Consider the following 27,427-nt stretch of genomic DNA (forward strand, 5'->3'; position numbering starts at 1 on the left):
GAGTCCTTGTGAATCAGCAGAAAATGCAGGTCTATGTCACTGTGTGAACTGGCTTTGTGGGCAGTTGGCCTTTCAGCATGAGTGCGTGTAAAATCTTGCCTAGATGAGCTCACGGCAAAAAATGTAAAAGATGACAAAAAAAAACATGATAGCATTTTCTTCTTTTGAGAGGAAACACCAATATTTTCATTAACCAAATGAAAAGGAACAAGATCAAAGTGAAATAACTACTGTCTCCACACCAAATATGGAAATATACAAAATCAACCCTTAAAAGTTGCGACACAACTGAAAATCACAAGACACAGAGTGTTCTTCGTCTCCGGAGTTATGTGCTTGGCCATGAACAAAGATGATATATATTTCAAGCTCTTTTAATTACGGTGATAAAAGCCTACCGCATTTCAAGCTTTTTTTAATTGACGGTGATAAAAGCCTATACTGCATAAAAGGGAGAACATACAGTTCTTCGAGTGTAAAAATCAATGGAGGGCTGTTTGGTTAAACATGTTTTTAGGGATTTATTAACGGAATTTATAGGCACCACTTGTCAGATCATTGTACATCTTTTAGAGTGAAGAGTGCCTAAGTGCATGGATGAGCCCACGGCAACCCGCCAACTTTTTGACCCAGTTCAAAAAAAATTCATGGGAAGTTTCGCAAATAAATTTAAATGGACTAATTTTGTAGGCCCCCGGCAAGCGCGATGGAGCTCAAAATCTCATAAATTGTGAATATTGTTCGAAATTTTGTGCTTTGTCTTTTTTGTATTCACGCCAAATTTGTATTATTATTCATGCACAAATTGAATTTGATGTTGAACTTTTGAACACTATTCGTTAGATTGTAGACATATAATTTGTCTATTCCCGCAATTGTTTTTACTAAATTGTAATTTTTTTGGGCGCTGCTATGCGTTGATCGGTGGATATTTTCAAAAGATCCGCCACATCGTGAGCCGTCTGATCTAACAGATTGAGCGGCCGAGTGTCACCTTCTACCATTGCAACACAAGTCATGTTGCAATTTTTTTTCCAACATAGGTCAAGTTCCTTTTTTTTACAACAGAGGTATTGGTACATTTTTTTTGCAACACATGTGTTGTTACAATTTTTTTGCAACGGAGGTCCTGTTGCAATTTCTTTTTTGCAATAGAGATCTTGTTGCAATCTAATTCTTTTGCAACAGAGGCCTTGTTACAACTATTTTTACAACAGAGACATTGCTACAGAAACTCATGTAACAGACAGCGAGTAGCAAGGAGCGACATGGGTCGCACGGACGAGGTGGTGGATGGTCGCGTGCAATCCGCCGGCTGAACCAGAGTGTTTTCCAACTTTTTTTGCACGGTAGTCTTTTTTTTCTGAGATAATCTTGCACGGTAGTCTTTTTTTTTTGAGACGGTAGCACCCATATTCTCGGTGAAAGGAAAAGTGCGCTATACCATGTTTCAGCCCACTAGGACAACGGGCCTAGGCCCAACTCAAATACCCTGCGCGCAATTTCCCTCCCACATTTCGTTTCCCCCACTAGGGTTCCTCACTTCCTCGCTCGCCGCGGCAAATAATTTGGAAGCCCCGGCGAGCGCGACGACAGAGCTCGGTTCCCCTCACCAGGCGAGACGACACCACATTTTGCCTCCCCACTCTCCTCCCTCCTCCTCGATGCCGCCGCCGGAGAGGGAGATGGCGCCGGCGATCGGGTCGCGGCAGCTCACGGTGCTGCGGGAGTTCCGCCCGCACGGGCTCGCCGCCGAGGAGGCCGACGGCGGGGGCCCCGAGGCGCGGCCGCTCCAGGACTACGACTACTTCCTCTTCGACCCCTCTGTCGCTGCCTCCCCCGCCCCCGCCCCTGAGGACGAGGCCGCCTCCTCCTCCGTCGCCGACGGCGACCACGAGCTCTTCATACGCGGCAACCGGTACGCCCCCCTCCACTCTGCGTAATCTGTTTAGAAACGTCGGGAAACCATTGTTGAACTCCACTCACTACTTTGCTACATAATCTGTTTAGGTAGTCGTAGTCCCACGGCTTTGTTTTCCATTTTCTATAATGGCTTCTTCGAGAACACCAAATCATCTTGTTTTTAAACTGACCGGGAGCTCCCGCATTCACCAAACAAGGTCATGGCACTGGTGTCGGTCTGTCTCAGGATTTGAGTTCAGGTTGGTGGGAGGTTGAAAAGTCTCCACACCAGCAGGCTAATTTCCTGTTCCCAACACCAAATCATTTTTTCACACTTGTTAATCAAGCACTAAGGGCTTGCGTGCACAGTGATGGATTTCTTCGAAAAGCGTGGCATGAACCTTGCCTATCCTAGCAAAAGACTGCTATATGTGCTTGCATCTCCTCCGTACCAAAGGGATTTCATCTGCTTGTTTCCAGTTAACTAGATGAAAACCCATCAAAAGAGCTTTCATGGAGCTCCAGTTGCATTAAATGGATGCCAAACTTACTTAAACTTGTTATACTCTAGTTGGTCTTACATTTTGTATATGTTGGATTCTTTTACAGTCAGTAAGACCTGTTTATGTCTCTCCTGTCTTGTAGGATTATATGGAGTACTGGTTCTCGAGTTCACAAAAGATACGCTTCTCCAAATACAGTCATAATGGTACATTGATTTTGTTGTCTTCCTTGTTTAACAAATTACAGTCTTCCTAGAATTTTCGCATATACTTCCTCTGTCCCAAATTATAAGACGTTTTTCGGAGGTAGTAGTTGTTTATTTCTTGCCCGAGTTAGAAATAACAAAGCTGAACTGGCAATGACTGACACTCAAAACCTCTGCTGGATGTGGTTCTCAATGCAATGTCCCCTCCAATGTACTTCACCCGTTTTTTTTATTACCAGCATACTTATATATTCAACTTTTCTTCTGGACCTCATTTTTTTTCCAATGAACTGTCTACTAAAGGAGATACTCATCAATTAAGTTCTATTCCACACCACTTTTAATTAATGATGGACGATGGAAATTGAATTGTAATCATGTTGCTTACAATAGGTGCTCATTTTCACATCCTAACCTGAAATGTAGGCCTGCTGGTGTCGTATGGAGGCACTCAGTGATGCCCTTCTGTGCGTTCTTCAAGTTGATACTTTATCTATATATGATGTAACTGGTGAGACTATCTTGTTTTACTATAATGCTGAATGGCATAGCACTGAACTGTTTAATACTCTCGTGCTTATAGTATAAACATTTTGTGTTGCAGGCGAGGTTGTTAGTATTCCACTGCCATATGCTGTTTCATCAATATGGTCTCTTCCATTCGGTATTCTACTTCAGAAATCTTCTGATGGAGGCCGCATGGTATCATCCTCTAGTTCACTGCTAAATGCACGGGATTTAACTCGTCCTAACAAGGAATTTGGGTTGAACTACAATGTTGCATGCCAAGCCCAAACGCCGGAGTCGGCCAATAAATCTGATGGGACCATTATTTCTTCTCATCTCATTTTGAAACATCCACTTGAAGTGCCTCAGGTATATTTATGAACTTAGTTTTCCTTATACTTAATGTACACTTGGTGGATTGTCAAGGGATTGATTTCTCTCCCTTGAGAAAAGGGATTGGTTGCTAACTACCATTATGTGAAAAATACAAGGGTGGACATAGTTACTCATGTGATAGCATTTTAGCAGGGAATCGCTGCCTATCACATCAGGGCATGCGCAGACCGTAGAAATTTGCTACCTGATCCATAGATTATTGGCTGGATGGCTTTTCATAATTGTCATCAATAAGAGTATGATCATTTTTTTACCGCCAATGCTTTTTCGTTACGTAATCATCAACCACTTTCAGGCAACATATTTTGAAGAAAGGAGCAGATTAAGTATGATGAAAGATTTTGATGAAAAGACTATATGGACTAGTGATAGAATACCTCTAATGGCATCATATCATAAAGGTAGTGTTGTAGGCTTCTTGAGCTGTACTTTTCCGTCTTTTTATGGCCGGATATGCATTTATCTTTTCTTGTGCAGGAAAATTTCAGCATTCTGTTTGGCAAGTTGATGGTGCAACTTACCAGGAAGCAATGGATGATAATGCGATGTTATCAATTCCCCGTGATATTTCCCAGCATAAGTTTGCATTTCGTAAGATATGGCAGGGAAAATGCTCCCAGTCTGCTGCTAATAAGGTTGCTCCATTCTAATTATATGTTTAAAAAATTCCATTTGTGTCATGCTTTCTATCTCTAGCACATTTTTCATCTTTGTTCTCCTTCTATTCTTTCCTGTATGCTGCTTAACCTTGCTTTGAAAAGATCTGCCTTATCAGAGCTCATAAATTACCCATTTTTCTTAAATGCTGGTGTAATTTTCAGGCATGTTATTTTATTTATTTTCTGCGTGATTAAGCAATTGAGTTATATATATCCTTTTTGGTGCTGTTAAGAGCATTGATCTAAAAGGGGTACCTGTAGGCTGTAGTGATCATTTTGGTATATACCAAATTAGTGCACATAGCGTACCTATCTTGCAACATGATTCAACGTACCAAATTGAGAAGAAGATCTGGACATGAAGTATAATATGATTGAAAACTACAGTTCTCTTTTCTTTTTTGAATGTTTATACATCCTAGTTTTGGATTAACTAATCGTAGATGTGAATTAAGTTAGGATATTACTTAATTATTTCATCTTTATCTGCTTCCTCTAGTGTTCACTATATCCTCTATCCCCTTCCTGCCATTATACGAGCTCATATGACACATGACTTAGTTCTGTTTCTGTTGAGCAAATATTTACTCAACTGTAGTTACGGTACAAATTTTCTCACACCGAAAAGGCTTTACTTTTTTTTTGCAATTAGGCATGTCAATATTATTTATTGTAGTCACTTCTATTATGTACCGTTTGACTTTATTTTATTGCATTATATGCATTATAACTATTAAGAATTTCGCTATATTTTATCAACATCGTGTTTTTAATATAGCATGTAAATGGTTCTGCTGTATTATGTTTCTGCAATTCTTGTATAGTAATTTTAACCTTTCCTTTCTTAGTGTGTAGTTATTTATGACCACTTAGATATGAATAGGCCGTCCATTTTCCTTAGTGCTTGTTGCATGCTTTATAAAATTTAATTTAAGAGAATAAGAGACATTCAAACCTGTTTAGCTGATGGTTTATCTCTGTCTCCGCAGTTTCCTTTTTCTCCTATGTTCTACTTTGTGATATTTGCATGAAGCAGCACAAAGTTTGTGGAGGAGCAACTCCACCTTGCTGCTACAATGTGTACAGCACAAGTGTTGAAGGAACAGCTTCAACGTGCTGCGCTAGATATCGCTCTAGAGGCGAATGTAGGTTGATAGGGCAGCAAGAGTTCAATCCAGAACTCCTAGGGCACAAGATCTACTCCAAGATCTTAGATAAGAACAACAAGTTCTATTATAGGTAGGGGTACATAGTCTGCCTCCAAAGTAGAGGCGAGGACCTCTATTCATAGGGCTTTGGGAAGCCTTCACATACTTCTACTTATAGCTGGAATACTCTAGAAAACATTATGTAAGTTTCACCATTCTACTCATAGCTACTCACAACTAGAAGACTCTAGAAAACAGTAGGTAGGATAGAAAAGAAAAGGAAAGAAATACCACACTAGAGTGGAAGCATCTAGAAGTAGCCAAACAGATCTGGCATGTGTTTTCTTTCTTCTCATCTAGTGTTCCTCATCATTAGTAGCAACATCTTTTGTTTTGTTATTACTTGAAATTGACTTCAGTTGTTCTTACCAGGTGTTCTTGGCAACTGATATTGATGGGATGCCAATAATTTGTTTTTTACTTCATGAACAAAAAACATTGCTTGCTGTAAGGATTCAAGCAGATGAGTCTAATGAAGAAGCATTTGGCGATATTAAATCACACATAAGTTGGAACATCCCTGCATTTGCTGCTGCACCAGTTGTCGTAACTCGCCCAAGGTAGATTTTAGTGCATGGTTTTGGATACTCAATCGACTAGTATTAATATTACTGATTTGTACCTTGCAGGGCACGGGTTGGACTCCTTCCCTTTACAGACATCCTTATTCTGACTCCTGAGAATGATCTACTTCTTTATGTATGTTTTTTTTTCTATATGTATATATTTTCTGTGATCACACTGCAAGCATTGCACTTCTTTTTTTAATCACATGGATATGATTATAAAGTCAACTTTCTTCTGTTTTTATCCTCCTATCCTGAATGATGCCCAGCTGGCCTTGATTTGCATGCTAGTCTCCTGGGACCACTTGCCTGGGACCACTGATTACGAGTCGAGGGACTAGTCGAGACTAGTCGACAGACTAGTCTACGAGTCGCAACTTGAGTGTCGACTACAAATCTCGTGTAGACTACTTGGTCTAGTCGAGCAGTCGACAGACTAGTCTGGACTAGTCGAGCTATTTGAGTTGAGCGACTCAAAATTTTGAGGGGATAAGTCACCCAGCCTGGCCGGAGCTCATGCTCGGGCGGCAGCCATGGCCGTGACATGTAGGCGCGTGCGGCCCTGAGACGAGAGAGAAGGAAGAGAGATAGAGGAGAGGAGAGGAGGAGGCATGGGGTGGTCGGCGGCAGCGGCCGGGGCCGGCGGAAGGCGGCTGGAGGCGCGGGTCGCGCACGCGTTCTCCCGTGTGTGATGGTTCTGGCGGCGGCAATGGGATCGATCGGGAGCTAGGGTTCCAGTGACGGGAGCTAAGTAGGCTGGCTACTTGGGCCCAAATGGGCCAGCTAGGGGGTGTTGTGTGGTGCTGGGCTGGGCCTGGCGAGCGTTGCCTAACACTTCTGGTTTTATTGCATACTGTAATGTTTATATATAGTACATACTACTACTAGTTATTAACAATAGTTGAGTACTACAGTACCATGTCGACTAGTCCAGCACTAGTCTAGACTAGTCACGATTAGTCTATGAGTCTCAACCTCAGAATGCCTCGTTGACTCGTCGACTCGTAAACCTTGCCTGGGACTATTGATGTTATTGTTTAACATTCCGTCATTCACACACTTGACTTTTGGACCTTCCGGTCTGAGGTGAATGTTGAAATTTTACTCAGTAAGCAAGAGATTATGAAAACGATCAAGCCTCATTGCTTGGTTATCGAACATAATACCTTTTGTTGGCTTGTCTGATAAATAAAATACTTCCAGTGTAAATCTATCATGGTCATAAAGTTTAATGAAGAAGGACATTGCTAGGACTTCCACAACATCACTCTCCCTCATGTCTCTTTTCAAGATGTAATTTTAAGCATATTTATTCTTGTTAGATTGCATTGCTTTTTCAGATCTTGTCATCCAGCAGCAGTTCGTATATCAGAAGTAATTCTTACCCCTGTTATATGTGAAGTGCAGTCTGGAAAGCAGTGCCTCTGCAGCTACAGTCTTCCTACTGAATTTGGAAAGGGTGTCTTCTCAAATTATGAGCTAAATTCTGAGGTTAAAAAATTGTACTCTAGTGTGAAGATCACAAGCATAGCAGATGCTGTTGAAGGTCGTGTAAATGTAACATGCAGTAATGGCCTGGTAGGTTGTCCATGTACCCCTCCCCTCTGTATTTGAAGTCAAAATTATTCATTTGGTTTGCGCCACACATATTTGTCTAGCACTATGCTAGTTCTCCTTTTCTTTTACTATGCAATTAATATTATTTAGAAGCTTATCGATCCTTAGGTGTGTGTTGGCTATATGTTCTGCAGAGCTTTTGGATTTCTTATGTTCCTTTATTTGTTATTTCAGCATGTATTTTCAGTTTACTTAGTAAATCATTTTGGTAATCTTGCTTCTGGTAGAAGCTTGCTAGCTTCTGCACTAGATCTTTAGGTGTGATGTGCATGATATTTAGATTTCTGTATGGTTGCGCTGTATATTATACAATGGAGAAATAGTGAAATACTGATGCTATGTGTTTGGTAGTATACACGCTCCATCGCCAGTGAAGGGTGTCAGGACCCATAGGCTGAATCACATAAACCGTTCGCCAAAGCATGACATATTGCATCATGCTCGCCATGCCTATAGCACTGTGGGTGTCCTTAGCCCAAGATCTCAATTGCCGTTGCCACTTCATTTCTTGCGCCTACACTTAGGCATCATGCTGTATCGTCGATATGATTCAGACATAGCCAGCAAACTGTAGTGCAAGCCCCATCCATGGTAGATCGTGGATGCCAAGTCCCCTGAGATGGATAGATGGATTGCTGCATATCTTTCTCCAGTTGACATGACAATGCCCCCAGCTAGCCTCTGTTGATCCTTGTCAATCTGCTCGAAGTTTCTCTAGGGTGAAGACTTAGCAAGTAGCAACTGGTGGACTGGGATGGTCGAGATAGCTGATTTCAGTAGTGCAAGGCACCATACCTCAGGTGGGCAGCTTGTTCGCTATGCAGTCAACAAGCGCTTGCTGGAAGAGGACATCCAACATGCCGACATTGGAGCTCCTAGGTACTTGAGTTGGAAACCAACAATCTGGCGCTCAAAGAAGCGACTGATCTCCTCTATCTTGTCAACGTCGCAATTGGTGGGTTTAGCCAGGCTCTTGTCGAAGTTAGTGTGGAGGCCAGATGCATTGCCGAGGAGCTTCGAGATCCCTTGGGTGGAATGAGATTGTCACTCGAAGTGTGACAAAATAGGACCGTTTGTTGTGTACATATTACACTCATCGTGATGCCGTGTGTTGTGAGCTGTTGCAGCACGTTGGCTGTTGAAGTGTATATGTGGATTGCTTAGCCCTGTCCATTAATTTGAACTTTTGGTTACGTTGGCTGGTGCATGAAGCTTAACATGGTATTAGGGCAACTTCGCCCCTTCCTGTCTAGTTACATTGTAAATTTGGGTCACTAGGGTTGTAGCTAGCTTGCATGGCGGGGGGGGGGGGGGGGGCGCAAAAACCCTTTGTAACGCATATGTAACTGTTCCTTTGTGAGTAATACAAAGTCAGTGGGAGCCTCTCCCACTGTCATTCACCCTTCAAAAAAACACATGGTATTAGGGCCTAAGGTCTTGAGTTCAAGTCTTGGCTTTTGCAATTTATCTAAAAATTGTGTTTCCCCCTCCGTGTCCACGTATAGGCCTCTTGAGCTATACCTCTGAGTCTATTCACGTGGTGACTTCCAGCGTCACACGTGAAAGGGGTGTTGAAGTGTATACTCCCTCCGTCCCAAAATAAGTGTCTCAACTTTGTACTAGCTCTAGTACAAATTTGTACTAAGCTCAAGACACTTATTTTGAGACACTTATTTTGGGACGGAGGGAGTATGTAGATTGCCTTGCCCTTTCCATTAGTTTGGACTTTTGGTTGCATTAGCTAGTGCATGAAGCTTAACATGGTATCAGAGCCTAAGGTCTTGAGTTCAAGTCCTGTCTTTCATAATTTATCCAAAATTTGTTGTTGCCCCCTCTGTGTCCATGTAGTCATACCTCTGAGTCTATTCATGTGTGACTTCCCGTGTCACACGTGAAAGGGGCGTTGAAGTGTATATGTGAATTGCCTAGCCCTTTCCATCAGTTAGGACTTTTGGTTGCGTTGGCTAGTGCATGAAGCTTAACATGGAATCAGGACCTAAGGTCTTGAGTTTAAGTCCTGGATTTCGCAATTTATCCAAAAATTGTTGTTGCCCCCTTTGTGTCCATGTATAGGCCTTTTAAGCCATACCTCCGAGTCTATTTAGGTGTTGACTTCCCGCGTCACACGTGAGATGGGGTGTTAAAGTGTACATGTGGATTGCCTAGCCCTGTCCATTAGTTTGGACTTTTGGTTGCGTTGGCTAGTGCATGAAGCTTAACATTTGGAACTCATTAACCCACAGGCCGAGCAAGTCGCGACACCTTTCATGGTGTCAATGGCAAATATACATTACAAGCTGGCTGATGCTTAGAGTTTCCCAAGCTGTTGTTCCTTGCGGGGAGAAACTGCATGGTGGAGAAGCCTCTTGCGGCTTTGGCCCATACATGAGTGTTCCATGGTGCCTGGATGGAGGGCAGGGTCACGGCCAGTCATGGGCGGATGGACATGGACCCAATGGGTAGTTTGGTGCGCTGGGCACCCAACTGTGTTCTTGTACCCAGCCGTGTGGTGGTCCTCAGAGCTGGAGCTGTCACTTTCAGCCGCCTGAGCGTCATGTTGGCCAGTCTTTCCTCTGCACAGTGGTCGGCAGCTACAATCCTTGTGCTTTGGCACCTGCAAATCATCATCATCTACATCATTCGACAGAGGTTGTAGGAATGTGGTGGACCCAAAGCCAAAGCCAAGTCACACGGTTGCCGGCAAGCAATGTTCGCCTGCCATGTAAGCCTTTAACAGAGCCAGTTGTGGCAGGAGGTTACAGGCCGGGGGGGGGGGGGGGGGGGGGAGGTTGCTATGATGCCTGTGGGTGCTTGATTGGCGGCTGGGTCGGGGGAGTAGCTCCCTGTCAATGCTGCCTTCATACTTAATCGTTTATTATAATAATTAGGATTGCAGTTCTGACCCTTTTAGAGGCTTTTAAGCCTACTGTCAGGGTACTCATATTTCCAGCATAAGCTGTGTCTCGCGTGGCCAATTTCTTCTTGTCTACCAGATATTTTGATTTCCAGTTTGCATTTTTGTTTTTTCTGCAGTTCATCAGCTGCTATGTGAACTGCTACAATAATATCAGTTAAGTTACTCCAACATACAAAGGGATAGCTAAAACTTAATACATGTGTTTCGATTAATTGTGATGTTCCTCTCACTGTTGTTTCTGATTTTGTATGGCTTTGTTATTACTATTCAGTTGATCTTATGGTTTATTTTACATATTTTCTTTCTGCAGATGCTCAGATGTTCATTACGCAAATATCCTACATCTTCTTTGGTTAGTGACTGCATAACTGCTATGGCAGAGGGCCTGCAGATGTGCTTTTACAGTCATTTTGTTTCTCTTCTCTGGGGTGATAATGATCCTGCTTGCCTGTGTTCGAGCTCTCATGTGGATTCAGAGTGGGAATCTTTTAGCTATGAAATATCAAAAGCTTGCACAAAATATGAACGAATTTTGCCAACTAAATCATCCACATCGTCTAGTACTGCTTGGGACTTTTTGATCGACAGCAAATACCATGCTCAGTACTGCAAAAGATCTCCAATCTCAGGCACATCATTTTTGCCCATGTCATATGGTACTAGCAGCATAGGCTTTCCTTCCTTCCTCCAAGATGAACATAGTTCAGATGCGGCATTCTATATTCGGCTTATGAGAGAAACTTTAGACACATTGCATGCCCTGTATGAGAACCTGAAGCTGAATGTATTGCGGAAACAGTAAGTCCTGTTTATCCTTTTTCTTTTCTTAAACGGGCTATTAATTAATATTACCTATCTAAATTTCAACCATGTTGATGCTTGTTTTGGTATACATATCTATTGAGACTGTAAATGTTTAGCCATATCTTTTGTTCCATGCATAATGTATTTCATTCTTATAGTCTGACAAATCAACTTCATATAGAGTACAATTATGGTTCTTTATGTTCCTTATTCTCCCTGAAGCTAATAATTTAGTCGATACAATTAGGAGGAAAAAAAGAAAAATCTTCATGTGTAGACTCCTAGATATATGGTATTAGTAGTTTATAGTATGTTGACCTGTGCGAGTTGATTCTGTAACAACAGTAATCCATGGTAGTTATTTCTGAAGTGCCCAGTTTCATATGTCAATTACTATGTAAATGAGATCAAACCATCTCTATGAGTCTGTTCTAGCTGCAGTTAAAATTGTATAAACCTCTTTCCAAATATTCTCAAAACTTAGCTACTCTCTAGTGAGTAATTTTCTAAGGTTTCTGGGCACTGGTGATGCTAATTTCCTTAGATTACTGTGTTGAGATTTGTTGTGATCTTGAATAACTTGAGACTTCTTTGCATATATGTCAGTGCTGTGTTGTTATAATGTATATTGCAGTACTCTCTACGACTCTTTTAACTTATGTTGGGTTTGTGGTTTGTCTTTGCAGGGATCTAGGATGTCTTGCCTCCTTGTTATGTAGGGTTGCTTCATCCCTGGGCGAAAGCAGCTATGTAGATTATTATTGCAGGGACTTTCCCCACAATTTGGTGGACTTCCATTCCCTAGCTTCTGCTACTGCTTTGAAAACTCCACCGTGTCTGTTTCGTTGGTTTGAAAACTGTCTGCATCATGGTTGTCATTTGTCGAATTTGGATGACATTCCTGCTCTAATGTGCAAACAGAAAGGCTCTGCTGTGAGCTGGGGTAGGAAAGTGGTTTCGTTTTATAGTTTGTTACTGGGAGCAGAAAGGCAAGGGAGTAATCTCTCATCTGGTGTATACTGTGAAGTTGCCAATGGTTCAGCGAGAAATACCGAGGAACTTGCTGTTCTGGCTATGGTTGCTGAAAAGTTTGGGCGTCAGCAATTGGACTTGCTACCGATTGGTGTATCTCTTGTTCTCCGCCATGTGTGTATGCTATCTTTGCCATTTGTTATATGCTGCTATGGGGTTTCTTTTAATATCCGGTTTCATGTTACAGGCACTGGACAAATGCCGTGAGTCTCCTCCAGATGACTGGCCTGCACCTGCTTATGTCCTTGTGGGCAGGGAAGATCTAGCTACAGCAAAGATGGGTTCAGCAAGGAAAGAAACTGGGTTTGGGAACAACGATAATTTGACATCAATTTCAGTCCCATATATGCTGCATTTGCAACCTGTAACTGTACCAACTGCATCTGACGTCCCTACATCAGAGGTTTTGAATTCTGAGGATACTGATGCTGTCTATAGATCTGTTGAGGATGGCATGGAACACATCTTCACCTCAACAACACAACTACGATATGGTCGTGATCTGCGTTTAAATGAGGTTTGTTCAGTTTTTCTGTACCAGGAGTTTGTTCTTACTATTGAGCAAATTATTTGTTTCATCATGTATTAAAATTCAAGTGTTTTTACATGTTAGCCCACCTACAGTTATTAAGATCAGATTTTACGAACTCAGTTTCACATGGTCCATTTTTGGTTTGTGACGTTGAACACATTAGAAGATGTGCACGTGCAAAAATGTAATCTTATGTGCAACATATGCAAAATACATGTCCACTGTACAAAAGGATAAGAAGTTGACTTATATGTCAAACAATGTTTATGATTTTTTTGTCTTTTTTCCCTACAGTGCAGTATGATCATATTTTTGCGCACTTGGTTGCAGATGCACAGTATACATGTTCTACACCGATGAATCTTTTGCATTTTTGTTAAATGCACAAATGTTCTGCACAGATTAGAATATGTGTTCATGCAGAAATTTGTGCACAAGCATGATCATATGTGCAATGTATAAAAAAGGAGAAAAGATGACTTGTATATTACTACAAAAGAGAATACAGTCTTGTCTTTTTTGTACAGTCAGTACAATGTGATCTTTATTTTATTTTGCACTTAACATGTTCTACATTGGGTACATCTGAACCTGAACTGAACATGGATCTGCTCATCTTTAGGGTTTTCCTTGTTACTGAACTAAAGTTAATAAAAGGCTGGTTGAACCTGTTAAAAAGGTGTGCAACATAAAAGCAGTCAGAGTTTTTATATCTGTTGTTCGGACTTACTCAACACTTGGCATGGACTGTATCAGATCTGACTGTTAAAATGTTGGGTAATTGCGAATAATATTTTTTAAATAGCCAGTATCCACCATAACTTTTTGATCCATAGGTGATTTTCGTGTCAATGATATGTCTGTTGCTTTACATTTTGTTCTATGGTTTATATATTTTCACAACAAGAACATTACCTGGCTTGTCTAAGATGCCTGCTTCAATCTTTGGTAGTGCCTTTTATATAGTCATACATCCTTTTCTTATTCTGTCATATTGTTTCTACTAGGTTAGACGTCTCTTATGCTCAGCAAGACCTGTGGCCATACAAACATCCACTAACCCTACTGCCTCTGATCAGGACCTACAACAGGTATTCTCTTTCTTGCTGTTTGCTCATGAGTCATGATTAGATAGCACACTTTTAGCCCATTGTATTCGACTAAATTAGGCTATCATAAAATCAGGATCAGATGTAGAATGTGGGCTGTGACAGTTACTCTCTTGAATAATCTTAATATTATTGTATATGGCGCTTTTGGGGGGGGGGGGGGGGGGGGGGGGGAGACCAACATCAAATTGCATCCTCTAATCTAGCGAATGGCTTCAGGATGCTATGGATCTACCTTCCAGTATACATGTTAGCTACATGAATAATGTATTATCATATTGAACTATTGTTCACCTAACGACGACTGCGCCACAGCTCAACTTCGAATGTTCTGAATTGTGCTCCGATTGCTGCTGCAGCTTTCTTCCATTCCCTTGATACTTCCCTATGTACACCTTTCTTTCCTTTATCACATTGTTTTTAAGTACTGTATATCACAAGAGAAAAACACAAAATCAGCCTTTTTTTATCAGGGTATATGCGTGCCTTTCTGGATATCACTGGTTATAAATGTCCTTGTTGCAATGTTCTTTCCTGTATTTCAGCAACAACTATGGAATTTTGCACAAAGGACAACAGCTTTACCATTTGGACGTGGTGCTTTTACTTTGGCTACAACTTACACTTTGTTGACAGAGGTACGAGTTCATACCAGTGTGTCATTATATCTAGGATTGTTGGTACTTGTATTTTATTCAACATTTTAGCACTCCTGGTACTCACGTTGTCCTCCTGTTATGGTACCATTTGCTTTCCCTGCAGGCTCTAGTTTTTCCAAAGATTATTTTGGCTGGTCGGTTGCCTGCACAGCAGAACGCAACAGTAATATCTCCGTTTCTTTTGCAATTTCAGTTTGTTTTGTTTGTTGTTGTAGATTTTGCTAACTGCAGTGTTAATCTCACTTCATAGCATCATACTGTGCACCATCCTATAAATAAATTCAATGCCGCTGTTAATGCCACTTACTATTAATACTGTGCTATAGTCTATAATCAACTTGTTTTGTTCCTTGAAAAGTATTGTGTTAGAGAAAGAGAAGAAATGATCACTTGTTTCTGATTCCATTAGAGCATGTTTAATAGTGTAGCCAACAGCTGGCTATATGGAGTTGTCACGTCACCTATAGCCAACCTAATAGCCAACATGTATAGTAGCTAGTTAGTAAGAAATACTACTTTATTAATGCATGGTCCACCTTACACTCACAATGTTTCTTGGAGCGTGTGCTGCAGCTGGCTGTTGATCTACAACCCGCTTCCCTTTGCTCTCCTCTTCTCTCTCATCCAACTCAGCAAAAATATAATACTTTAATCCTTACAGCCTGCTTACATCACCTTATTGTACTTGCTCTTAGCTACTGAATATATATACAGTAGTAAATGACTTTTTGGGCCAACCCTGGACTAGATGGTACAAACGTGCCAAGTTTATTATATATACGTAATACACTTCACAGTTTGAAGAGATTTAATACTTCTACCTCACCTCGTTTCATCATCAAATTTGGAATATGGATATATATATGTGTGGAATGATGAATAGCAAGTCCTACTACAGTTGGGACAAGTCACACAACCTTCTACAACATTGCTTTATCTAGCTTCCTAATTCTCACTTGTGTTTGTTCTATGTTTTACTACTTTATGTAGGTTAATCTTGACCTAAGCACCAGAAGTGTCTCAGAATTCAGTTCTTGGGCCGAGTTTCATAATGGTGTAGCTGCTGGCCTGAGGCTTGCTCCTTTTCAGGTAAACTAGCACCCACAGAGTGATTATCCAGCTGTAGCAAAAACTGCAAATTTTCTTCCTATTTGAAAAAAATACTGCACACCTTTTGCAGACCCGATCAAATATTTTTTGCTTCTTTGTTGTGTTTTCTATAGTTATGATTCAATCTTATTCTCTTGTGTTTTTCAGGAGAAAATGCTGAGAACCTGGATACAATACAATAGACCTTCTGAACCAAATTTTACTCATGCTGGTCTGCTTCTTGCATTCGGTCTGCATGAGCATCTACGAGTTTTAACAATGACTGATGCTTATCGATATCTCTCCCAGGTTTTACAGCCCATCAAGAAGATAATTAGCTTGACTCATTCTTCTTCTTTGATTGTCCAGTTCATCAAGAAGATAATTATATCTACTTATTTTTGTGTTAATGTATCCATTCCCCCCTTGAAACATGTCATACCACTTGGCACCTTCATTTTCTTGATCAGTTGTTGTTTTGAGGAAGCACTTCTATTCTTGACGTGTTAGGAGAAAACTGGTCTATGATATTATTTTCTGCCAAATTTCAAGTCTTCGTTTTTTAGGAGTATGGCATAATTTTATCTAATATCTCATTGCAGGAGCATGATATAACTACACTTGGTTTGTTACTTGGTTTGGCAACATCTCATAGGGGAACAATGCACCCTGCAATTTCGAAGGTACTAGATGCCACTTTATTGGGACTTATTATGTGCTTCTTATCTGGGTTGATGTGGGGAATTTGATGTTCATTTCTCCATCAAGAATGTGCTTGTTTGCTTGTTTGGTGTGTAGTTAGAAGGATGTTGACGGGGACACACCTAGGGACAATTTAGGCCTAGTTCTGCTCAGCTTCTAGGGGGGCTTTTGGGTGAAAAAGAGCCGAAGCCCAAAAGATCACTATTTGGACCAGTTTCTCAGGCCACCCAAGCCCACCAATTCCTTCACATTGGAAATACCCACCCTTATCCCTGTTGAAAATAAGCCCATCAATTCCTTCATTCGGTTGGTGAATTCCAATGTTAAGGGATTGTGCTTGGCTGGCCTGAGAAACTGGTCCAAATCGAGTTCATGTGGGCTTCGGCTCCTTTTCACCAAAAGCCCCCTAGAAGCTGAAAAGAACTGGGCATGGCCACCACAGCAAAGGATAGGGGAAGGAGCTCATAGCTTGGTCCTGTTGCTTTCTAAGTTATTTCGGTTGTATCGTGTTTACTTCGTTTGTCAAAAGTTCAGATCTGACCTGCTATTGTTACTGTATAGTCATTTGAATTCTGGGATAATCTGATATGCTGCTGTATCGTTAACTCGAAATGATTTACATTGATATGGTTTATGGTAACTTTTCAGATGCTCTACTTCCATGTGCCCTCTCGCCATCCATCTTCTACACCAGAGTTGGAACTACCAACACTTCTGCAGGTAACACTGATCGGTAATGCCTTCTTGTTATTCAACTTCTAGTTTAAGAATTATGTGTTAAAATGTTTGGTAATGAATATGTATGCTGATTATAACATATCTTCAGAAATTGTGTACAAGTTTGGTTGTTTATACATTATAATGAGTTTAACAGTATGGACAGACAATTTTTGTTAGTCTGGTCTTGTCGTGGTTTTGTTGCATAGAGATTCATGACAATAACTTTACTCAGTCTTTGTTGTGGTAATCCTTTTGTATTGGGCCATTTTCTAAAATGCGCTACTTGAGCTAACTTTACATGACTGCTAGCATGTGATATTACATATCCATTTGTCTTTATACTCGCACCATTTTCTATTGATCCAGTCAGCAGCAGTAATGGGAATTGGACTTCTATATGAAGGTTCAGCACATGCATTAACCATGAAGATACTTCTGGTAATTTGTCCGCATGTCCTATTAAGTACAGATTCTTTTTTTGTGTCGAGTTTCTTTTACTGTTACAGGGTCTTATATTGCCTGCGCCAATGAGTTTCCTGCAGGGTGAGATTGGCCGAAGGAGTGGTGGTGATAATGTGCTAGAAAGGGAAGGGTATGCTGTTGCTGCAGGCTCTGCATTAGGATTTGTTGCCTTAGGTGAACTGCATTTTATGACAAAAATACATGTTGTGTACCTTGAACTGGCATCCTGGCAGAAATAACAGTTTTTTCTCTCCCAAGGCCGTGGAAGTGATGCATTTGGATTCATGGACACTTTTCTGGATCGGCTTTTTGAGTACATTGGCAGTAAAGAAGTCTACCATGTAAGATTTTGTTGTAGCTCTGTACTCTTCTATATTTGGTGTTTCAAGAGCCCGTTAAAGTGCTTCTTTCTTGATGTGTCTTACTCCACAGTGATTGATGATTAATTTGTTTATGTGCATGCTCTTGTTCACAGCACATAATTGACACATGTTAATAGCTGCAAATATTTGACTTTTAAGTTTGTGATATCAGATGTTCACACATATAGGATGAAATGAGAAAGCAGGTACAAAATGGCACCTTCTGATAACCAATCGAAGTGGGTATAAGTAAACACCTTTTCACTACCAAGCCATGGCTGAATTGATTTGCTAGACCCAGTTTTCAATTGCGTCGTACAGTTGTACTGACTCAGCAAGTTCCTTCTCAAACTTGTGTTGGCAAGATCTAGTTTTCATGCTGTTTTGAGCAAGGGAAAAGCAAATGTACATGCAAGGGTGGGTGCTTAAGTTTAGGGTTTAGGTACTTGCATTTTGAAATATTCTAAAAAAATGCATCATGTGAAAACTTGTGGAGCTGCAAACTTCGTGCAAAAATATGATCAAAATTTCATGTAGAAAGAAGACTGGTTGCAGTCACACTGTTCAAAAAGTAAGTTGAACCTTTTTTGCGTTTTTCTGTGCAAGGTATATGTAGGTGCTCATATTGTAACATGATGCACATCTATGAACTTTTTAAGTTTTTTGAAGATGCACAGAGGGTAAACCGTAAACTCAAGCGCCCACGCATGTACCAAATTTAATCTCACAAAGTGAAAGGCAAAAATATTATTGTTTAGGAGTATTTGGCAGAATACTGGTACATTTAGATATCAAGTTCTTTATATAAACTACCCAGTTTGGTGATGGAAGTGGCATTGGACGCTCCAGTAGGTCTTGACTATATGGAGCCACTAAAATCTGGTCAAACCCTGTCATGTGTGGCTGTAGATCCCATTACTATTGTTTCTCCGTTATCTTTACCCTTCTTTATCACCTTGTCCAACATGCACAGAATTGTTCTTCTATACCTTTTATGGTACTAGCTTCAAACTGAAGGAAGTTGTCTGCTTATTTATTTATTAATTTAATTTAGTGTCTCTTTGGCCTAACTGAAAGCTACTTCTAAAAGATACTAGTGCCATATTTGTTAGTCAAGTTTTTTTGCTTGATCCGCGTCCTTTTCACTTCGTAAAACACTTAAATTTGGCTGATGAATTACATATACTTATAATTGTTAATATTCTCAGGAAAAATTCCTAAATGCAACAATAGCCGCTGATGATCAAAGCGGAAACACTGGACAGGTCATCTTCTATTCATTGTGTTATATACACATTCCATCGGTTATACCTGAACTGTGCATTCATTTGTACTGTTATGTTCTCGTTTGTACAGATGATGGATGGATCACAGATAAATGTTGATGTTACTGCACCTGGAGCAATAATTGCTCTAGCCCTAATATTTCTGAAGGTTTGTTTCGTAGTCATTTGGGTCCCTTAATCCCTTTTCACTCCCACAGAAACTTTTTGCATTATCTACCAACAACCTACTTGGTTTGTATTGCCATGTTCATATTTTACAGGCCGAGTCAGAAGAAATTGCTGCTAGACTCAGTATTCCCGATACTCACTTCGATTTGCAATACGTGAGACCTGATTTTGTTATGCTTCGCATTATAGCCCGGAATTTAATATTGTGGAGCAGGTAATGTTACTAATTCAATCTGAAGGCTTGATATGATTTTATGATAAATGTTAACATACTTGCAGTAAATGGTAGCACAAGCTAAATAATGACGTGGTTTTGCAGAATACAACCTTCTATAGATTGGATTGGATCTCAAATTCCTGAAACTATTAAAGTTGGTGTTTTCAGTATGAGTGAAGAGGCTATTGATTGTGATGAGTTTGATGCTGAAGCTCTTTTTCAAGCTTATATTAATATTGTGACAGGAGCATGCATTGCAATTGGTGGGTAACCAGTGTTTGTTTTTGAATCCCTCTTTTTACCATATCCTGCTAATATTACTGTATTGATGGCTAGTTGGTTACAGTGACCTGCTTGTGCAGTAATAGCCTTGCTAGCTGGTGGTCATTGTGCCATGACTGCTTGTGTTCGAGCACATCCTGTTGGTTCAGAATGCCATTTGCTTAGCTGAACGATTGCTTGTATTCGAGCACATCCTTATGTGTTGATTATAGGTCCTTTATACCATATCCCTGCTAATATTACTGCACTGGTAGTTACAATGACTTGCTAGTCCAGTAATGCCTTGCGATGAGCCCAGGACTGCTGGTTGACCATGGCCAACATATCCTATTGGTTTAGAATGCCATTTGCTTAGGCTCAGTTTGGGGTTGCTGAATTGTGTCGTGTCCTGATTATTTTATAATTTGCTGTAGAACGTTAGCCATAGAAGTAGGCAAAAGGGGGTGAAATAAACACTAAAATTGGCAAAAGGTGGTTGGGCAAATGGTATTATCCACCGCAATGCCAAATGCAGCCTTAGTTGAATTGTTACGTATATGTTGATTATAGGCTCAATAAACCTTCCTAGTTAATGTCTTCACTATTTCTGATTGCACTACATGACTCTTCTTTCATCCCAAATGATAAGTGCCACAAGTGTGGCACGAAGCATTCCGGCCCTGACGTTTTTTACAACTAAAGTTGCCATCCTCGCGTCACTAAACTTTCCATAAAAAATGTTCAGAGTTGCCATGTGTTCGTGCCACACGTGTGGCACTTATCAGGGTCCCTTTTCATTTGGTTCAATGTATTCTGTACAAAACCCTAAATACTACCCTGAAGCTGTCCATACTATTTCTGATTGCACTACATGACTATCTTCCTAGTTAACGTCTCCACTATTTGTGATTGCACTACATGAGTAAGTCATCGTCTGCTCCTGTTCTTCCAGTGTGTTTTTTGGCCAGTGCTCCTGATGTTTCTGCTTTTTTGGCCACTGCCATACTGTCGTCGCTTGACATGATGACTCATGTGTCTGCATCCTCGCTGCCGTGGCTAGGATTTGCTCCTCCTCAACCTAGCCCAGAAGCTCTGATGGCTGTTGACTCAGAGTTCCTGTCTTATTTAGAGTCTTGGTTATGTGCCTCATGTGGTCTATATATTGGCTCTTTCACCCTTGCTGCATTATATCAAATAATACAATGATTTCATTTATAATGAATTTAAATTCACTGAAGTTGCCTGTGCATGGCTGGTTTCGTGATGTTGTTTAACCATCCGAACACCACAGTAAATATTCATATGCCTTAGCAGACTTTAGTTGTCAATGGATCCAGGTCTGAAGTATGCAGGCAGCAGAAACGGTGATGCCCAAGAACTACTCTACTCATACACTGTTCATTTTCTCAATGAGGTACATATATGCCTATTCAATCTTAATTCTCATATGGTATTCTGGTAGTATAATTAATCTTTTCTTACGTAGATTAAACACGTATCTGTTCAAACTCCAAGCATATTGCCAAAGGGATTGCTGCAATATGTCGATCGTGGAACTCTTGAGCTCTGCTTGCATCTTATTGCTCTCTCTCTATCTGTGGTAAGTGACAACTCATGTGTTGTGATTCTGTGTAGAAATGGTACATCCTCATAGTTGTTGTCTCATGCACTTTTTATGAAGGATTACAATTGGTGATTTGCATTTCTCCTTTTATAAGGTAATGGCAGGGTCTGGACAGTTACAAACTTTTCGCTTGCTGCGCTATCTTAGGGGAAGAAGTTCTGCAGAAGGACAAGTGAATTATGGACTGCAGATGGCCGTGAGTATTGTTACTAGTTGTCATGAACTATATTTCCTTTGAAATGCTGGCCGGAAGACCACGAGCTGACATTTTACTTTATTACGTATTTGACAAGTCTAAAGGGGCAACCTGCTGGCCTTTGCCTAGTTCGCAGGAAGTGGCATGGGCCAGGATTCACTCTGGTTCTGGGATCCTAAATTTCACTCTGACTCTAAAGTAGTGAATTTTGGTTGCGTTTCATGTCAAAAAGATAACTTGCTGATGGTACATTCGTATGAGAAATGCGCTGAATACTGCTACCTGTTAAAACTGTACACTAAAGAAAATGATGCATAATGATTTGGAAAACAAATGTCCAAATTTAATGTCGTAATTTTGTTATTTTTTCGGAAGACAAAAATTTCATTCGATTGTGTTGATTCTGGTCAAGGTTTTTGGTAGAGGTTACCACAGCTGGTTGGATAATGCTCAAGTTTGCAAACTACATGGATATATCATATGGTTAGCATATTATCATTTTTAACAAACAAATAAGAAATTCTGCTTATCACCGAGAAATTTCATGTCCATTTTCATATGATAATAGCTTGGTTTCTGAGGACATCGGTAAATCCATCAGATGATTTACTTGGTTTTTCTGGGATGTAGGTAAGCTTGGCTATAGGGTTCTTATTCCTTGGGGGTGGCACACATTCATTTTCAACTTCAAACAGTGCAATTGCTGCACTGTTGATCACACTTTACCCACGTTTGCCTACTGGACCAAATGACAATCGCTGCCATCTCCAGGTATTTTCTCTTTTACTTTCTGAGTTCTGGGCTTGTCGCGGTATGGTTTCTTCTCTTGTGGCAAACAAGTTAAAGTTCTTTTTATGGCGCTGTATAGGCCTTCAGACACCTGTATGTTATAGCTACAGAGCCTCGACGGGTTCAAACAGTAGATGTTGATACAGGACTTCCGGTGTATTGCCCACTTGAAGTGACAGTCGCTGAAACAGAGTATTATGATGAGACTAATTACTGCGACGTGACACCGTGTCTTCTGCCAGAACGCTCAGTGGTATGTATCTTTGAATCCAATAATAAATGTTCTTGGACTGATATGCTGAATAAGAAATATCTCTTTCACACAAGCAAAAATATGTTTAACATACCACATGCTGTAATATGTAATAACTAATAAGTTGGAGCCAACCTACTGGTCTGTCAAGCAACTAAATGCATGCGAGGCAATCGTAAATAACATTCTATTCCTGGTATAGCTAGGCAGTAGATATTTGTTACTTCACACTGTCTTAGTACTTTCAAGACGATTATTACTGTTCATAGGTAAAAGTGCTTCAATATTTGGATGGTCACTCCTGCCCTCTTTCTGGTCCTATGAGCGTAGGTACCATATGTACACCGCAAGCTGCACTTCATTCTGCCCAATCTTCCAACTAAAGTAGTGTATCATGGTTAGATTTATTCTTCCTTCTCTGAGTAGTTTCGTAGGATAAAAAGTTAAACCAGATCTCGTAGTGAGAACTTAACTAGTAGTTAGGCAGCAACTTATTTTTAGTCTTTTTCTTCAAAATATTGATCTTGACCATTTGATAAATTGTGATACTTTGCCAAGAGCATCTTCCCCCAACTCATGATCCCCTTGTTTGCATGTCACATTGATCTAATAGTGGTTCCCACTCCATATGTAGTGATGCCCGAATTCGCTGCTCTTCATTGCACTCATTTGCTGTCAATATGTCCAGTAAAAAAGGAGCTATAAATGCTAGTAATAGTGCGAATACCTCAAATATTGGGTGCACATCCCTGCTATGTTGTAAACCTGCTTGGATCTGCACACATGAGAAAGGACATTTTATTGTCACACAGACTTCCATAATCAGCTTTGGATTATTTGGGAGATACAGACACAGCTTATTAAAATTGTGGGTTCTACTGTTTAACAGAACCCCTTTTAGTTTATTCTTCATTAGGAACACAATCGATATGATCATGAATTGCATTCTAAATGGCTAACTATGTTGCAGCTGAAGAACGTCCGAGTTTGTGGGCCTCGATATTGGCCTCAGCTGATAAAAATTACACCGGAAGGTACAAACTTGTTCTGAATAATTCACAGTTTTGAGAAAATATCTGTATGATATTTTTATTTCATGCCACTTAAATAGACAAGCCATGGTGGAGATCTGGAGACAAGACTGATCCTGATCCATTCAATGGCGGAGTTCTATATATAAAACGAAAAGTTGGATCGTGCTCCTACTCAGATGATCCAATTGGATGCCAATCTTTACTTTCACGGGCAATGCATGAGGTTAATGTTTTGTTACACTTCTGACATGTTTCAGATCAAGTATATATTGCCATGTAATTCGATTGATTTTCAGGTTTGTGATACTCCATCTACAAGCTGCAGTACTCAACTAAACCGTGCAAGTCATAGTTCATTTAGAGTTGATCAGCTAGTAAGCACATTCTCTGCCAATCCAAGCTTGATAGCTTTTGCAAAACTCTGTTGCGAATCATGGAAGGACAGGCAAGTGCTATATTCTGTTTGATGTTTTTCTTGTTTATTTATACATGCAGTGAATAACACATAGCTTGTTCTGTATACATTCAACTTGGCCGGTTTGTCTTTGTTCTATTTTGTTATGTAACTTCCCTTTGCAGATCTAATGGCAATTTTCAAGATTTTTGCTCTCAAGTGCTGTATGAATGTATGAGCAAAGATAGGCCATCACTTTTACAGGTTTCTTACAGTAACATGTCTCCAGTTTTGTTGACTCTTTTTATGCTTTATCGTCTCCTGTGTATTTAGTCATTATTATATTTCATTTTCAGGTCTATATCAGTTTTTACACAATAGTTGAGTCGATGTGGGAGCATCTGAAGATCGGGCAATTTCCTTTCTACGACTCTCTTTTCCCTTCCAGCTTGAAGGTTTGTACTTAGTGTTCTGTATATGACTTGTTCCTCTTTGTTACCAGGTTAGGCTGGTTATTTTTGGGGTTCTGAAAACTATTCCAAGATTATGTCCAGCCACCGTAAGAGAAACTGGCTTTACATGTTCTGTTATGTTATTTTTTTTTTACAATGGTGGGGGTGGTGGTAGGCCATCAGTGTGAGGTTGCCTTTGCTACAAGCAGACGAATTGCAACCACAACACTAGCCATACCCCTAAGCAACGCCTGGAGGCCGTATGCTCCTGCTGTGTCTCTCTGTTGAAGATGGCAGTGTTTCGCTGCTTTCAGAGCATCGAGGATACGCCCTTCAGTGACGCCGGGGTTGGGTCAACGGCCGGTCTCAAACTGTTAAGTGGTCATGCCGTTGATTGGATCCAAGAAAGCACCTCACGCCATGGTTGCTCGTGAGAAGGGACAGTACACCAGAAGATGTCCTGTGGTTTCGATGGTTTGGTTGCAAAGGACACATGCGGAGGCATGCTGCAGAATGTTTGGCCTTTCAACATCTGTCCTGGCAATGCCAGCCATATGAAAAAACTTCACATAGAGTGGTTGCCCAGGTTTTCCGCATCAATTTCCAGGAGGCGGACCAAATTGCCCCCTGGAGTATTGACCGACTGTGCTTTATTTCCAGGCACTGCCTGGATGACCAGTTAATTTCCATCTTCGTGGCATGTGAGACAAAGACATATTCCTCCTTTTCATCGTAATTGCACATGTCAATATGTTATAGAGATCCCTGTGTAGGCCAGAATTGCCACGAGCTTGCTGGCTAGGATTTGTAAACTTGGTCCCTATTGGCTTGTGGCACTGTACTGGTAACTGGCGAATTTACCAGATGCTATAGCTATTAGTTTCGCATCATCGTTATTTCTGGTTTCTGCTGATTGCCTGTACCTATTACTCGGAATTTTCTGGTAACAGTATATCATGTTTTTCCTTTCGAATACGCAGGTTGCCTTGGCCTACAGTGGGGCACTAGTTGATGGCAGAATTTCAAGTGGAGGCATAATACAGGCCACCTTCTTGGAATCCCTCGTAAAGCGTGTGGATAACATCTTTGCGGAATTGCCGAACCTCAAGGCCAACTTTGTCCGTTACTTGGGCACAGGCAAATGGCCGGATGCTCAGAGCGACGCGGTGCTCCTCTCTTGGTATCTCCAGTGGTACAGCATCCCACCTCCCCTTGTTGTGGCATCCACAGTTGAAAAGATAAAGCGCAGAGCTCCCACGGGTGTGTCCATGCTCCCACTGCTTCGTCTCCTGCTGCCAACCACACATCTTGTGGGGTTGATGGAGATTGAGAAGCTTCAGATGATGCCCATGAGGTCCTAGAACGTAGCACTGGAAATGCAAAGGAATACCAAGGCCTGCGTCGATTGTAAGGTTGCTCTAATGTTGTTATTCGATGCACTGCATGTAATTTTGGAAAGCCTTTGGCGGTAGAGGAAAAAACATAAGGAATTGTTCTAATTTGGTACCCCCCTCCCCACCCAGCATTTGTCATTCGATAGCTGTAATATTTCAAACATGAAGAAAACTTTGGTCTTCAAGAAAAAGAAAAGCAGTGTTTTGATCGAAAGTCCTATTCTGCTCCTGAGCTCAAATGCTCGTTTATAAACATTAAAATAAAAAATAGTAAACAAATTCAAAAAAATTTGAAACTTTCTTGTGGTAAATTCTGACAAATATTTTGTTTGCTTGCAAAAATTCAGTACAAAATGACATTTGTGGAAGGCGTTAAAAAAACAAAATCAGCACCCCAAAATGTTTTCAAAACTAGCATTTTTGGAACATAGATTTTGTCTTCTACTTTCGTGAATGTCATTTCATGTTGACAGTTTGCAAGCATATATAACATTTGTCAAAGTTTATCACAAAAAAATTCAGATTTTTTGAATTTTTTACTATTTTTTATTTTACTCTTCATAAGGGAGCATTTGAGCTCGGGAGTAGATACTTCATGTCGTGTTTTGATTCACTATATTCCGATGGAAAACTTGTGAGCGCTGGCCTCTACCAGCGAGGTCAAATTGTGCGGTTCTCTCACCGGGGGCTCTCCTCTTGATCTTTTCCATTTCCTGCGCTTTTAATTTGTTTTCAATGATTTCATATTTTTGTTTGTTTGACTTTCTGGTTCCCCAAGTTTTTGTGTTGTGATTCTACTGTTGTTTTTGTCTGTGGGTGGCGCCTCACCTGGCACGACCGTTGGACTGCTACCGTCATCTTGGTGTGTGCGTTGTCTGGTGCTCTCTATCAGCGAAAATGGCAAATGTAGGCTGAATTTGAAAAATTCAAAATTCAAAATTTTATGTTTCCAATTATTTGGATAAAAAACAACACATACCTAGAGACATGATGTACATGTGTGTAAATTTTTTGGGCGAAAAATGTTCAAATGAGGGCTACACACATGAAAATAAAAATCTACAGCTTTTTAGCGCATGCACTTTCATCTTCAAAGTCCATGATTTTTATTTTGTTGCACAGTTCACATTTCAAAGGTATTTCATCATGAAATTTTACACGTAAACATCACATTGTTGTATACTTGTATTTTTCTTCTTCAGTTTTTCTAAATTGAGAAGTTTGAATTTGGAGTTTTTCAATGTTTTTGGCCTTTAGGGAGCCCGGCCTCCAAAACGCCCTACTCTATTTGGGTCTAAGAAAATAAAATTGAGCAACCGCCAAGAGCGCTGACTTTTCATTAAAGGGGGAAATATTTACTAGGTGGCATGTTTTAAAAGGGGGCATGCCAGAAACCCCAAGGATCAC

At 40.5% G+C, this 27,427-nt stretch overlaps 1 protein-coding gene across 1 annotated transcript; it reads left to right on the forward strand.

Moving 5' to 3' along the window:
* Nucleotides 1-1,519: 1,519 nt before the first annotated feature.
* Nucleotides 1,520-26,234, forward strand: LOC109753992 (anaphase-promoting complex subunit 1). Its single transcript, XM_020312919.4, has 37 exons — nt 1,520-1,918; nt 2,548-2,611; nt 3,038-3,122; nt 3,216-3,487; nt 3,810-3,915; nt 3,992-4,149; nt 5,754-5,941; nt 6,011-6,080; nt 7,355-7,525; nt 10,792-11,279; nt 11,972-12,431; nt 12,505-12,834; nt 13,857-13,940; nt 14,504-14,596; nt 14,721-14,780; nt 15,608-15,706; nt 15,875-16,015; nt 16,309-16,389; nt 17,057-17,128; nt 17,495-17,566; nt 17,671-17,764; nt 17,849-17,931; nt 19,161-19,217; nt 19,309-19,386; nt 19,499-19,620; nt 19,726-19,886; nt 21,222-21,298; nt 21,371-21,484; nt 21,603-21,704; nt 22,335-22,475; nt 22,573-22,746; nt 23,717-23,780; nt 23,858-24,003; nt 24,077-24,225; nt 24,360-24,438; nt 24,531-24,629; nt 25,607-26,234. Exons 1-37 carry the CDS (start codon nt 1,665-1,667, stop codon nt 25,985-25,987), a joined length of 5,469 nt encoding a protein of 1,822 aa, XP_020168508.1. The 5' UTR covers nt 1,520-1,664; the 3' UTR covers nt 25,988-26,234.
* Nucleotides 26,235-27,427: the final 1,193 nt, after the last annotated feature.

The sequence above is a fragment of the Aegilops tauschii genome, chromosome 1 (assembly GCF_002575655.3).
Source record: "Aegilops tauschii subsp. strangulata cultivar AL8/78 chromosome 1, Aet v6.0, whole genome shotgun sequence".
NCBI classification, from domain to species: Eukaryota; Viridiplantae; Streptophyta; class Magnoliopsida; order Poales; family Poaceae; genus Aegilops; species Aegilops tauschii.

Coding starts and splice junctions, on each gene's coding strand:
- LOC109753992 (XM_020312919.4), top strand. CDS start 1,665: ATGCCGCCGCCGGAGAGGGAGATGGCGCCGGCGATCGGGTCGCGGCAG. Junction 17,129..17,494: donor AACTACCAACACTTCTGCAG/GTAACACTGATC, acceptor CTATTGATCCAG/TCAGCAGCAGTAATGGGAAT. Junction 17,932..19,160: donor GCAGTAAAGAAGTCTACCAT/GTAAGATTTTGT, acceptor TAATATTCTCAG/GAAAAATTCCTAAATGCAAC.